The sequence below is a fragment of the Haliaeetus leucocephalus genome, unplaced genomic scaffold, assembly GCF_000737465.1.
Source record: "Haliaeetus leucocephalus isolate CR32 unplaced genomic scaffold, Haliaeetus_leucocephalus-4.0 Scaffold306, whole genome shotgun sequence".
Classification (NCBI taxonomy): Eukaryota; Metazoa; Chordata; class Aves; order Accipitriformes; family Accipitridae; genus Haliaeetus; species Haliaeetus leucocephalus.
Window position 1 is genome coordinate 5,339,896 of NW_010972742.1, and position 14,340 is coordinate 5,354,235.

At 54.9% G+C, this 14,340-nt stretch overlaps 1 protein-coding gene across 1 annotated transcript; it reads right to left on the reverse strand.

Annotated features, from left to right (window-relative positions):
- Positions 1-4,230: 4,230 nt before the first annotated feature.
- On the reverse strand, positions 4,231-6,013 carry PRRX2 (paired related homeobox 2). Its single transcript, XM_010570921.1, is given in 6 exon segments — positions 4,231-4,726; positions 5,286-5,464; positions 5,639-5,842; positions 5,845-5,877; positions 5,880-5,975; positions 5,978-6,013. Coding segments are annotated over 6 exon segments (684 nt in total). The 3' UTR covers positions 4,231-4,590.
- Between the last annotated feature and the right edge of the window lie 8,327 nt (positions 6,014-14,340).

Here is a 14,340-nt window from a genome sequence, read left to right on the forward strand (position 1 = left end):
AATCAGCAGGGCAGCAGTTTTCTGCCCAGGCAGTTGAATCGCTGCCATGTTGCACTGACAGAGACCCACCCACCATTAACTTTCTAAGGCTCTCTGAATAGGCTTTATACCTTTGATCTCCGCAATATCTTGGGACAGTGGATTTCAGGCTTTAGTTGTGCTGTGGGTTTCTATGACTGCCATGAGGACACTTTCTGCCTTGTTTTCTAATCCTTTCCTAGCAATTCCTGCCACTTGACTTGATTTCAGTCTGTGTGCATGCTGGGCACTTTCCCCTGGGCACATCTTCACACCTCTCAGCATTGCATTACCTCTGCTCCTTTATAGCTCAGCACCATGAGCTCCTGAAGCTCTTTTTGGCTTTGGCTGCCCCAGACTATTTGGTTATTGCCTTTGCCTGACCACCGCTTCTGCCTGCTTTTGGGTGCTCTGTGCCTACTCTGCACCTGTGGGCTTTTGCTCCCGGGAAGCACTCAGCAATCTAAGACCTGATGGTTTATTCCTACTCTTTTGGTTCTTATCTTTTAGCTAGCTGCCTGTGCAGAATCTGACCCTTCTCCTTGCTGCCAATTTCTGTAGACCTGGAGGAGAAACCCCCCAGGGAGCCAGGTGCTGCTCTGGTCCCTCTGTGTGTGCTCCCCAGCTCCCCTGCAGTGGGCTGGTCAGGGGCTCTCCCCAGGAGCCATCCTGCTCGCAGCATCCTGCACCAATCCCATCTCCTTGCAAGTCTGCTCAACCACGAGGCTCTGCCGAGCCCCCAGCGAGGCTGGGCTGCCCTTCAGGTCCCATGTCTTCTCACCCCCTCAGCCTGGCTCTCTGCCCGTGTGCCCCATCAGTGCCCAGCCTGCACCTCACCAGGTTAATGCCTTCCCTGGTGCACAGGATAGAGCCTGGAAGAGCTGGATTTGGTGCTGATTTGGGCTCCCAGTGCTTGTGCTGCCCAGCCCTTACTGAGTCTGTGCACTTGACAGAGCAGCATCTGTCCAAGTGCCTGGATATGCCTGCAGTGATGGTGTAGGAGACAATCTCCTTATTTCTTCGCTGCCTCCAATTCTCTGAGCAGGTCCAGACCTCCACGTTGCCTGTTTCCGGCTCCCAGGGCTGTGCGATAACTTTCTGGTGGTCTCTGCTGGGACCATTGATGAGCGCTTGTCCCAGGAGGATGGGATATCTGTAACAGATGCTCATGCCTGATGTCTGTGGAGCATCAATTAGTGTTTACAGGTTTCCACCCCCTTTTACAATGCTGGATTTGACCTGATAACCTACCAGCAAGGGGCTCTGCTGCCTGCTCCTGGCCACATCCCATCTCAGCCCATTCCGTTGTTGCTGGGGGGAAATGTGGGTGCTGCTCCCAAGGCCGTGGGTGTGAACTGGGGCTAGCGTTAACGTGAGATGCTACTTCGTGGGGAATTTGTGAGCTGCCCAGGGCAGACCCTATAAGATCTGCCACTCCCAGTGGGATTTTGAAGGGGAAAAGCAAATCGAGCCCTCTTCCCTCACACCCCTTCCTCAATAGCCCACACTCGTCATGCTGGAATGAAATAAGATGGATCTGGCAAGGCCCTGCAAATAGCTGTTATGCGGGGACCTTTGTTAGGGTGTTTTCTGTGCCCCTTGAGTTTCCACCATCTCCAGGCTTTGGCTCGAGGCTCCCCAAACCAGAGAGAAGCCCAGCAGCTCTGCTGCAGGACTGCGGTCCCTCTGCCCCATCCCAGCTCCGCGGGGCCTCAACACGCTCCCCCCCTTACTCCTGCCCCTCTCCCGGGGCATGTGGACCACTTGCTGTTTGGGAGCCTGGGATGAAATACAGGTCTCGGGGAGAAGCTGTGAGATGCCACCATCACGCAAGGTGAAGGTGGCCGGATTGTGGCTCTTGTCCCCTTGCCCAGGGCAGTCGGTCCCCTGCCTGTGCTGCTTGTCCAGGGCAGATGGGGAAACAGCAGTGGCCAGCGAGGAAAGAGCCACGTCCCCGTCACATGTGTGGACACATCTCTACTCAGTAAAATATTTATTCCTCCATTATTTCACAAGAGTTGTTTTTACAAAAACCTTACAAAAATTTCCAAAACACGGACATGCAGAAGAAAAAAAAAAATCCACCGTGGATCTTGTTACAAGTAATTGAAATGTACAAATAGAAAGGGTGAGAGGGAGCTTAGATTACAATAATCCCTCCGTCCTGCTACCCCTCCATGGGTGCAATTTGTATCTCGTCTCAGTGAGGCTTCAGCGTTGAATGACAAGCTGCTATAAGCTGCCAAGAGCACGGCGAAGGAGGGGCCCTAAGATTAGGAGCAAATGTTTTCAAATATATATATACATATAGATATTTAGTGAAGAAATATTTATTCCCTGCTTTTTTTAGGTTTACAGAAACGGCATCTGCAAACTATTAAATGGGTTTATTTTCATTAATGCTCTCAAAGAGGCAGCGACATTTATATCCCTGTGGTTTCATCTTGTATAACCGAAAAAAGAGCCCTGTGCTTTCCATGGGAATAGGACCCCCCTGGCCCCTTCCTCCTGCCCCAAGCGGTGTTTCTCATGGCAGATGATTTGATCCGCAGTGGATCTGTCTTCCCCCCGGCCTGGCATGTCTCGGCTTTTATCAGGTCTCTGTGCGGTGTCTTGCTGCGGTCTGGGTAGCTGTGTGCTCCCCTTCTGACATGGCAAATGGGGGGGATACTAGCCCTGGAAATAGGGGTGGGGGGCACAGAGTGGGTATTTAGGGTGACTTTGCTCCCTGGATGAGGTGGGCAGTGTTGGTCAGGTTGTGCCCCCTTCCTGCCCGCTGTGCCTGAGGAGGAGGAGGAGCTGTTCCCAACCTGGGGGCTGCACTGGGTAGAGCAGAGAAAGTTGGGGCTGGGGGCAGGATGGAAGGGCCCGTTCAACCCCAGCTAGAGAGGATGTGCTTGTCTCCTGGTTCTCCCATCAGGTCTCCAGCTCGGGATGCTGGGTGAGCCCCCTCCTCAGCGCAGGCATTGCCTGGGGTGAAGCTGAGGGTGCTGGCGTCGCAGCCACTGGGTACCACGTGCGGCTGCAGTGAGACCCAGTGGGAAAGGGAGAGGATGCTCCTGGGAGCGGTGGGGTCTCAGGTGGGTACGTGTAGTTGGGACACTTTCAGCCTTGGCGTTGCACACCGGAGGACGTTTATCTGGAGGAAGCACCTTAGCAATTGCTGTATTCATCCTCAGATCTACTTCTACAGTCCCCAGGGGGGCTAAGCCCCTCTAGGCAAGTAGGGCGGGTGCCTTCTCCGTCCAGGCCACCTGTCTGAGCTGGTGGTGTCCCCACGCTTGGCTGGTGGCTCTTTGTAGTGGGTGAGGAAAGGGTGGTCTGGTTACCAGAGGGCTTTGTCCACAGGGTAAAACCTCCATCGCTCCGGCTCATCCCCCATTATTGCGGTATTGGCAGGGGGAGGTGGAGGGTGCGTCTCCCTGCGGCTCAGTCCCACAGGCAAAGGACTGGGGTGGCATAAGCCCGGAGCAAAGTTGCCCACCCTGCGTCCATCCCCTGCACATCCCACCTTGCAACCTCATTAGGCTGCACGGCAGGGTGGGACGAGGGGGAAACCATTTCCTTTCCACAAAACCAAAAAAGCCCACCCCTGTGGAGTCGCCAGCCCCAGACCCCCGCACACATCTGTGGAGCTGCCGACGGGGAGGCTGTGCCTCCGGAAGGCGAAGCCTGCTTCGCCGTTGGCACGAAGTGCTGGGAGCCGCCTACTCAGCTGAAACCCAACAGCTTTTTCCAATTTTCTCTTTCCCTGGGACGGTGCAATGACCTGGGGCTCTGCAGAATTGCTGGCAAACCCACTGAGGCAGGGCAGCGGTGCCTGCCTGGGGACCAGCAATGCTTCCCCCAGCTTGCAGGAGAGCTCACAGGCTCTGAGCAAGTCTGTCGAGATGCTCCAGCCCTCCTCACCCCTCTGGGGACAAAGCCTGATGCCATTGACATAGGCAGCTCCTAAATGCAGGCAGCGCGGTGCAGGGGGCTGGCCGGGACTGGCCACGGCAGGGTTGAGCCATCGGCTTCCCGAAGTCCCTCCTAAGCACCGCGGCTGGGGATGCACAAAGAGGCGAACGCGCGGGTCAGCTTCGGCACCCACGGTTGAGCGCTGCGAGTCGCAGCCCAGCAGAAAGGGGGGCTCGTGATCCTCCCACCACTGCATGCTGTCCCTGTGGGAGGAGAAGACCCAATAACTCTTTGGCTCTCTGGGCGAGGTACCCAGATTGGTCAAATCCAATAGTCCAAGATCCTTCCATGTTTGGAAGCAAATTCTTGTTCCCTTGGCAAGTCTGTTTGTCCTCGAAGAGCATGTGGGGGGTATGTGTGTGTATATATAGCCTTTATTATAAGGGTGTGCGGAAAAGCAAGTTTCTAACCAAGTTTGCTCCATATGTGGCTATAATTATGTGCCACTTCGGCCTGGGACTGACTCTACCTTCAAAAGGGAAGAGGAGAGGAGAGGTGCTGAGATGTTGGATGAGTGGCATGTGGGTTGGGCAGGCGGCGGATTCGTCCTGGGCTGGCACAGGAGCTCCACGCTGTATCCTGGATGAGGCCACAGGGTCGGCTTTGCCCTGGTCAGTTCACGGTCGGCACCTGGTTCTGATGGAGGCTGAATTCTTTGGCTTTGAGGCGCAGGCTGGCGATGCTGTTGGCCATGTTCACCCCTTGGGTGGGCGTCGCAGTCCCGCTGGAGCTGTAGGAGGGCACAGTGCTGTAGGGAGGGAGCAGGGGAGGAATGAGGCATGGCCCACGGAGGAGTCCCCGTGCCCTGCGCGGTCCTGCCAGCTTCCCAGGCCAGACTGGCCGTTCCCTCTTAGACATCTCCCACAAGAGCAGTCAAGGCTTCAGCATTTTTATGTGGCTGGATGCATGTGGGAACCCCTCAAACTATGCACCAGGAGGCCCTGTCTTGAGCTTTTGGACGAGATGGCTGGACGCAGAGAGCTGGGAACCAGAAGGGACCCGTGCCACCTCCTGTGCTGAGATGTGGGAAGGGTCAGCATGAGGCCAAGCGAATCCCTTGCGAGAGGACCAGGGCTCCCACTCTGGCCCTAAAATGCATGGAGGCAGGGAAGCCTGCTCGGCGGCGGGCAGTGGATGCTCAGATGGGGCTGAAAGGGGTTCCCAGAGCAAAGCTGTATGAGCTCCTTTCGGCCCCATAAAACTCCCCGCGTCCTCAGCAGCAGCACAGGGCTGCGCTCCCAGGGCAGTCCCTAGGCAGCCTGTCCCATGGCCACCTCCTCCCCAGGTCCTCCAGTGCCTGCACCTACCTGTACGGGGAGGTGCTGGTCCAGGAGAGGTACTCTGGGGTCAAAGCAGTGGGCCGTGGCGCCATGGGCTGCTCAATGGCTGCTTCTTGGCTGTAGGATTTGAGGAGCGATGCCGATCTGTTGGCGAGCATCGCCCTCTCATTACGGCGAAACTTGGCCCTCCGGTTCTGAAACCAGACCTGCACGGGGAGGGAAGGTTGTCAGTGGGGAGCCAGTATGAGCAGGGATGTCCCAAGCATCCGTCCTACCGATCATGGTCATATGCAGGATGAAATGAGAGAGGGGACAGTCCCTGCTCCTGCCTGGGGACAAGACAGAGGGTGTTGTTTTCTCCCACACAAACCTTTGCTCACCTGGACTCTCGCCTCGCTGAGGTTGACCCTTCTTGCCAACTCCTCCCGCACGAAGGCGTCGGGGTAGTGCGTCCTCTCAAAGACCCTCTCCAGAGCCTGCAGCTGGCTGCTGTTGAAGGTGGTGCGGTTCCTCCTCTGCTTCTTCTTCCTCTTGGCTGCCCCACGGCTCGGGCTCAGGCTCTCACCTGTGGGGGAAGCACAGAAGAGCTACATGAGAGCCAGACCCGTGCGAGACCCCACAGACCCCACACAAGGAACCGGCCGGGCTCAAGCCCTCCTGGGGGTCTGCATGGCCCTGCTCCATGCCAGCTGTGCTCCCTGTGGGCACCTGGGACTCTGCGGGGAGCAGCACACTTGCAACCCTGTGGTCTCCATGAGAATCAAACCCCATTTCAGGACCTGCTGGAGCTTAGGGCTAAGCACAACATTTGCAAAGACCTGTGGTGGTTTCGCATCTGGCTAAAACCACCCAGACCTGATTTTGAATACCAGTCTCAGCGGATTCTGGGGCAGCACTTGACCCAAACTGCTGGGACTGCATCTCACAGCCTCCCCCCAACACGGACACATCCATGGGGTGTCTTGGACTTGGCTCTTGCTAAGGGTTTAGGTCAAGCTTTCACGGACAGTGATGGAAATTTGGCACCAAAACACCTCTGAGATGTGGGTCTCAGCTCCCACCTCCAGCACCCCCTGAAGCCCTGGCTGTGGCATGTCCCCAGGGTCACAAAGGGTGGCAGCTGAGCATCTGCTCATCCAACCCTGGTCTTCAGAGCTAGGAACGAACGCCACGACATCTCGCAGAGCTCAGCCTCTGCAGTGTTTATTTCTGGCTTTGCTGGCTCATGGAAACATGAAGCTGAGGGTGTAGTTTGGTTTCTCAGTATTGATCTTGGGCTTTTAGCCAGGCTGAGATTAATCTCCTCTTTGTCACTAATATCATCAGATTTAGGCAAGTTTATGAAGTCTTTTTCTGAGATACCCAGTCAGCTGCCTGCAAAGGCTTCATGGGGAACATGTCTTGCTGTCGTTCTTCCTTATGGAGGTACTGTTTAATTATTCTTTCTGTTAATAAAGCATCTGGATCCAATCTGTACCTACTGGTGGGAAAGTATTTGGAATTATTTGAAATGTTAATAGTTTTATGGCATTCTGATTCATAGCAGGGTTATATTGGGGTTTTCTGCTCTATACCATTGCAGAGGTCATGATGGCAGGAATTACTGCTCCCTGAATGTGCTTGAGAAATAAATACTTGCTAATAAGCTATCTTGATACTTATTAAATAGATGTGCAGCATTTTCAGGTGATACTTGAGCAAGTAACAAAATCTACTGGAAGGCATATTAACTCTCTTGCTTCAAGACACCATCAAGCTGTTGAGCAGGAGGAAACTACGGGTTCCAAGATCTTTAAGGCCAGAAAAACCTTCTTGGACCTTAATTCTGAATAATTCAAGCCATGAAACCTCCACCAAGTTCTCCATCAAGTCCCTAAGGTCCCTTTGTGCCCGAGTATACTACTCTTAGGGGCTGTACCATCCTGAGATGAGCCATGAGGACCAGAAAAAACCCAATATCTGCTGGCAGGTTGTCCCTGGGACTAATCGTCTTCTGCCCAAAGCAGGGTCTAAAGCTACTGCAGAGTTCCCCTGCCCCCTCCTCTGAAAACCATGCTGCTGGCTGATGCCACCAACAGCGTCCCAGTGCCAAATGCGAGCCACACCAGGGGACGTGGCAGAGGAAGAAGGGTTAAATTTATTTCCATTGCTGGCAGTGGCCTCCTGGAAAGAGCAGATGGATTCTCTGGCGCTTTGCTATAGCGAGGAGCAGTGCCAGGGCCTGGGAGTGCTGGGTGCCTCCAACACCCTGACTCATTAAGGGATGAAGCACTGGGCTGGGAGAAGATGCAGGGATGCGGAGGTGGGACCTGGGCATCACCACCGGTCCCTTTCCCCATCTCCCAGGCACATGGAGGGATGCTGTAGCATTTTGACCATGATGGGGCCAAACAGCTATGACCATGGGGAGAAGAGAGCATCCCTGGATGGGAAGGGGAGGAACAGGAGCTCTGTCCACCTCCCAGGGCCTCGCTGCAGCTGCCAGCATTTCTCTGGGTCTTTTATTGTGTTCTAGGTGCATTTGGATCTTGGTTGACCATCCCCTGGGTTGGAAACAGCCCATGCTCTTGTATTTGGGACACGACCTTCTTGGTTGGGTAAAGATATGACGGACGGAGCCGTGCCTGAAATATGTGCAGGTTTGAGGCCCTTTCCCTGGCCAGGAAACCGCATGCTGCCCTTCACCGCTGTTCGTGTTTAAAGGCTCACAAATAAAATTCTCCAGATTCCCTCCAGCCCTTGTTCCTGCAGCTTCAAATGTTCTGCCAGTCTCTGCTTTCCAGTTGCCCCTTTTAGTTAAACTCCTTTTTTGGTCCTGTTTTCCTTCAGCGAGCTAATGAGCTGCTGGATTCAAATACATGAAGTCCAGCCATGGTTGTCCCTGAGTTTTCCGGGAGCCTGGGACTGAAACGGGAACCGTCAGGCTGGGAAGGAGCTACAGGATGTAACAGGGCGAGAGACGTTTCCTTGCGGGTTTATGGCCACCCCGCAGGGCTTCTGGGGAAATTATGGACCGGGGCTTGGTTCAAAAAGTGCTATCACCAAGGGCACCCACTGCCCCCCACCGAACTGGCAATGATTTAAACAGAACCCTAGTAAATGTATAAATTAAATTTATAAACCCCCTTTGGTTTCATCCCCAATTTAAAATCTGGCTATAGGACGTTTCCATAAGTGACGGCTTCTCTTACCCACTCTAATTTGGCTGAAAGCAAGGAGGAGGAGGAGATAACGTTCCTTAAATTAACTCTCAAAGAGCTCCATAGGATCTGGCCCCATTTCTGGCTGGTTTCTATCTCCCCAAACACATGGAGGCAAGAGCTAAATGGCTGTGGTAGCTGGATGGTGCTGAGCTATTCCTGTATGGGGCTGGCAGGCGTACCGGGACAGAGATTTAAGACTGGAGTTGGGTCAGGATGCATCTGGGTGCTGGCAATTCCTGGGTGATTGGAGAGCTGCAAGCCCTGGGCCATGCCTGGGTTGGGGCATTTTGTTCAGCCCCTATTTCTGGTTTTAATGGAGGGACCTTCTCCTGCACCACAAAACCCTGTGTGATGCTCCAGGGTGCTTCTCAGAGGATGCTGGTGGCCAAAACCCCTTTCCCACCTGCTCACGTCTTCCCTAAAACATGCTGCACCCTGGTGTAGCTCAGAGCTCCCCAGTCCCCCCCAGAAATGTTTGCTTTCCAGCTCAATTCTCTGCTATGTTCATTTTCCACCCCATTTTCCACCCCATCTCTGTACTGCAGGGAGGCAGCTCCACACCCGGGGTGCCTGCCTGGGTCCTCTGCTCCGCTCAAGGATGAGCCTTGGTAACGGATCAACATCTTTTCCCCATTAGCTCAGGCATCGCAGGCTTGTGGGACCAGATAAATGCCACCCTAATTGCTGGTGGCACGTGTCTGACAGGTTTACAGTGTGCAAAGTCGGGCCGGATCGCTTCTATCAAAGATGCTTTAATAACCCCAAATCAGCTTTCTAAAAATCAGCATCGCTAAGTGCTCTGTGGCACTGGGGAAGGAACGGGGAAGGGAATGGGTTGGGTCCCCTGAAGACCCCTTGCCATCTTGCTGCCATCCAACCCTGTGAATTGGATTTAACCAGATTTGCTGACACCTTGATGGAGGAATCAGAAACCGGTTCCCTGCCCCGAGGGGCTTCCAGGAATAACAGGTTGTAATTGCACAAAGTTAAAAACCAGCTCACTGCCATCTTTCTTTTGCCCCAGAGCACTGCTCGGGAAGGTTACGGAGAAAGCCGAACCCTTGCCTTTGTCAGCTATAATTTGGGGGTTCATTTGGGGCTCGGCTGGAGGCAGTGGCTTGATTGTCCAACCCCAAGGTCAGAGGAGAGTCCTGAGTCATCCCCCAGCCACCTTCGCCTTTGGTGTATTTATCTTCCACTGATTACAATTTCCGCTAAAGGGGAAAAAAAATGCAGGGGAAGGGGGAAAGCATGGGGGATAACGTTACTGAATAACGAAAGATGACATGGCGGGGAGGATGGGGAGGGGGAGGCACAGGGGCTCTATGCAGAGGAGGATGGGGCCAGTGTGCTTCACAAAAAAAGCCTTAAATTGCCCCAGTGTGTTAGAAAAGACACGAGTCTTTTTGCCCATGATGTGGATGAGTTTTGGGGTGCTGGATGCAGCCTGGGTAACCTCCAGCCTCCTCTCCACGATGCCCAACTTCAGGCAATGCTGCCTGCCCGAGAGCTGCAGGCAGCCCAGGAGGCAGCGCTCTGCCCTACGGATGCCATGAGGTGCTGGGAGTCACCCCAAAACCCTTCTCCATGCAGGAGCACCGATGCAGCTAAGCCTGGACTGCTCCGTGCCGGTGAGCCACCCTGCCACTGGGAACTGGGGAGCAACCGGTCCTGCCCCATTTGCAAAGGCAACAGCCCCAGCACTGCTGGGTCAGAGCCGTGCCGGTTCAGCTGAGCGCCGACCAAGCCCACTTTTCCGGCTCTTGCCTTTTCCCTCTGTGCTTCCATTAGTTTTCCATAGGAAGGACTCGGCAGGTTTCAGCTGCCGAAGCCTGGGCGCTGGGCTTGCCAAGGGGGGGCCCCACACTGGCAGGGTCCTCAGCCTCCCGCGCAGCAGCCGCCGAGTGCTGTAAAGAGGTAATTTTCACTAGATTTCCACCGAGGCTTCGGCTTTGACTTACGACCTCCATTAGCAAGCGATAAACGACCTCCGTGCAGCTGTGATCCAGACCTAACCAGCATTTAAAATCCCAGCCGCTCGCACGCCTGAGCCCCGGGGACTGCGACATCCCCGGGCAGGGATGCTCCGCTGCGGCAGCTCATCCCTCGGGATGGCTTTCGGTGGTGGGCTCCATCGTCAACCATGCTCAGGCTCCCGCTGTGGGGCGGCTCTCCTCTGGATACCAAATTTTGGGGGGCTTTCTTTGCAAAATGTTCATCCCAGAGCATGGTGTTCAGCCAGCACTGTCCCTGCGACCCGGGTTGGTCACCTCGGCCAACTGCAAGCCTGTCTCTCCCCTGGATGATGCTGCAAAAACCCCACGTACACCGCCACGTCCTGGGACAGGTTTTGTTGGCTCCAGCTCTGCCACTTGGCTTTGGGGTGCAAATACCCCCCTTTTTCAGGGCTGTGCCAGGAGGAAGGGAGTTCAACCCTTTCCTGCAAAAACACCCAGGCTGTATCTCCTCCAACGTGTTTCATTTTCCATTGCACTGCAGACCCCGGAGCCCCGAACGGTTTTCTGCCGTTAAATTATTTCACGCGTTCCATTTATTTGCAAGCAGTTTGCCAAAGACCTTTTAAGCTTTAAATTTTTCACCCCCACCCCCCCCAGCCAAATGATCAAATCTGCCGTAACATTTACTTCCCTTCTCCTCCTGGAATGGCATTTTTTTCCCCCTTTTTTCTTCTTGGGTATAATTTAAGGGTTGAAATAGCCTGGAGGGAATTAGCTGTAAATTCTTCCTAAGACAAATAAATTCAGCCCTCTAAGTTTCTACGTTTTTCAAACTGTTGAGAGACGTTTTGGGTTTGTTTTACTTGAAATAATGATCGTGGCATATCTGACCCTCAGGCTGCGGCCGGCTTTAACTAAATAAATAGCTTTTATTAATTAAGGTTTATCCTTAACAAATAAAACCCCAATTTGATCTCGGCCGGCTGAATTAGCAAAAATAAACAACGGGTTCTCCGGGCACTTGATGTGGATTTAACAAATTAACGCTGGGCCTTCATCAGGGAAGCCGCAGGGTGGTGGAGGCCTTTTACAGCCAAGAAATCCTTTGGAAAAACAATGTCTTTCGTTTCTCCCATGGTCTCTCTCGGTAAACATGTGGAGTCCCTTCATCCCTTTATATACTCGGGGGAAACGAGGAGAGCTCCGGCAATGACGTCCGCCAAAGTTTCATGTGCAATTGTTTAACTTGTTCCTCTAAATCATGCGATGGGGAGGAAGCGTTTCCCTTCGGATCGCAGCGAGCAGTGCCGGAGCAAAGCTCTCAGGTTTGGGAATTACCCCTCCGCAGTGTCCACCCGCTCCAGCTCCTTTTTATCCCGTAACCTTCAGCTGAGACACCCAGGGCCCAGGGGTGATTTGGGGGTGCACGAGCAGCCGAGCACAGCTGAACCCCCTTTCCAGAGGCTACTGCTAGCACTGCCCTGTCTTGGGACGTGGTTGGGGACAGCCTGGGAGCCCCTGGGGGGGTTTACCAGCCCACGCTGGGGGTTTGCAGCAAAAAGGGATGGCAGGAGGGATGCTCTACAGTCCAAAGGGGAGCTGAGGGCTTGTCCCCGCTCATGGGCACAGGGTTTGTCGCAGAAGTGATGGTGGGAGCTGCCTACGCTGCTACAGGTCTTTAATCTCCCCAGATTGTCTCGGGAAGCCCCGGGAGCTGAGAAGCAGCTGGGAAGATGCCCCTCCACGTGCGCTGGGTCACCCAACTGTCATGCTTTTCCTGCACCCACCAGTGAGCCCAGCATGGGTGCAAGGGACCAACACAGCATCACAGCTCGGGGACAAAACCATATCGGTGTAACTCCATTTTCTGGATGGTTTCACCCCGCTACTCAGGAGAGAAGCCCCTTGGGGCCACCAACCCCTGTCCACAGGGTGTCAGTCCTGGCTTTGCACAGCACGATGCTGCGAGGTCCAAACCCATCCCGGCAACAACCCGTGGGCACGGGGGACGGGGTATCCCTGGGGAGAAGAGGCTGCCAGCCCCTACCCAGGCTCCCCCACTGCCGGGAGTGGGCTCCGACCTCCTCATCCCAACCCATCACCGTTCCCTACTCCCCCTCCAGCCCAGCCCCAGCCTCATGAAGACCCCGGGAATGCCGGAGGCTCTGCGGGAGGGATTGAAGCCGGGGGGGTCCAAATGTGCTGAGTCCGAAGGAAACTTTCTCGGCTCAAGTGGCGTACATGAAAAATTTAAGAGAGGGGCAAGTCTCAGCTACTGGAGAAACATTACAGCAAAATGTTTCCGAGGATGTTTCACCTCATTAATTGTGAAAAAACTGAAACGCTGACACGTTTTTACAGGCTGCCAGTTTTGCTGGGGGAAAAGTGTCTCTGTTAAAAAGGAGCAGCAAAAGCCTGGACCAAGAAAGAGGCCAAGGCTGTCCCGGGAGGGCCTTAGCCTGCGCTCACTGACAGGCAGCAGCAGACTGTTTTATGGTTATAGAGCTGCCGCTGCACCAGCCAGAAACCACCCAGCGCCGCAGTTCGCTGCCCCCAACTGCGTGGACGCCCGGTTTTTGGGAGGATCCTGCCCTGCGGTGCTGCAGCCCCAGGGATGCTCTGTGTGCAGCTGGCACCCCCGAGCCCAGGACGCTTTTCTCCTTGCAACCCCAGAAGCCAAACTTGCTGCTCAGTGGCGATGCTGGGGACGGCGTGCGTTGTCTGAGTACCCATCGCAGCATGTTCAACTGAAAGCCCGAGCAAGCCAGGAAGGTGCTGGAGAGCTGGCTGAGCCGGCAGCATCCCTGCATCCCAGTGGGGATATGTCCAACCTGTGCTTGCAACTCGATGGCGGCACTGAACCCTTTTTTTGGCTCATCCCCATCTTTAGTGCAGCAAATGCTGTGGGAACATGATGCTTAGCTGGGTTTTGGGACCAGAAGAAACCTGGAAAGGAGTAGCCCCATGTCACAGGACGCTGCCTCTCTTAGGGACAGTCCCAGCCCAGCAGCAGCCAACAAATTCACTGGCAAGAGCCGTGAGCAGATTCAAAGCTGGGCCTCCAGCAAAAGTGGTGGTGATTTATCTGCTGCAAACCCCAAGTACACGAGGGACAAGATCAGGAGTCCACAGTGAGGAGAGTACGAAGAGAGTAGGTAAAAGAGATGAAGAAAGAAGAGGATGAAGAGAGGGGTACCAGATGCTGGAGAAGCCAGGTGAGGACCCGGCCAGCTGAGTCGTGTGCTGTGATTTAGAGAGGATGCCCTGAAAGTTGAAAGCTGGTGAAATCCACGGGGCTGCAATCATCTGCCACAGGTAAAGCCCCGAAGCTTTGACGTGCCCAGCTCTCCCCGAACACTTCACAGCCCTTCCCACCACGTCAGAGCCTCCTGCCCCGGCCAGAGGCTCTTGTGCATGGCCCAGCACGGTGCTCACCCAGCTGAGGCCAGGCCCCGGGAATGGTGTTTTGGCACAGCCAGCTCCTGCGTCAGCGGAAGCATTTAATGAATTAATTGCAGCCGCGTTCCCCGAAGGAGGAGGCAGGGTTGGTGGGATGCTGTCAAGCCTTGGGAAAGGGCTGGGGAACATCTTTGGCCATGAAGCTCCGGCGGGAGAGGGCTGAGCAGCACAAGAAATTCCTCCCCATTCTCCCAGGTGGCTAGGGGAGATGGTGCCATCACCCGCCTTTTACTTGGGGTGGGAACTGCCTGCCCCTGGACAGACCTTTGGAGAAGGGGACATGGACAGACCCCGCTGCCGGGCTCACCGGCTCCGGGATGCACCCCAGCATCCTGGCCCCAGCCCCGACCCTGCAGTGGGATCCAGACCACGGAGCCTGGCACCATCAGCAGCCCCTGAAACAACCGCTCCAGAAACAGCCTTTAAAGCCATGCAACCGTGTTGGCAGCCAGCATGGGGCTC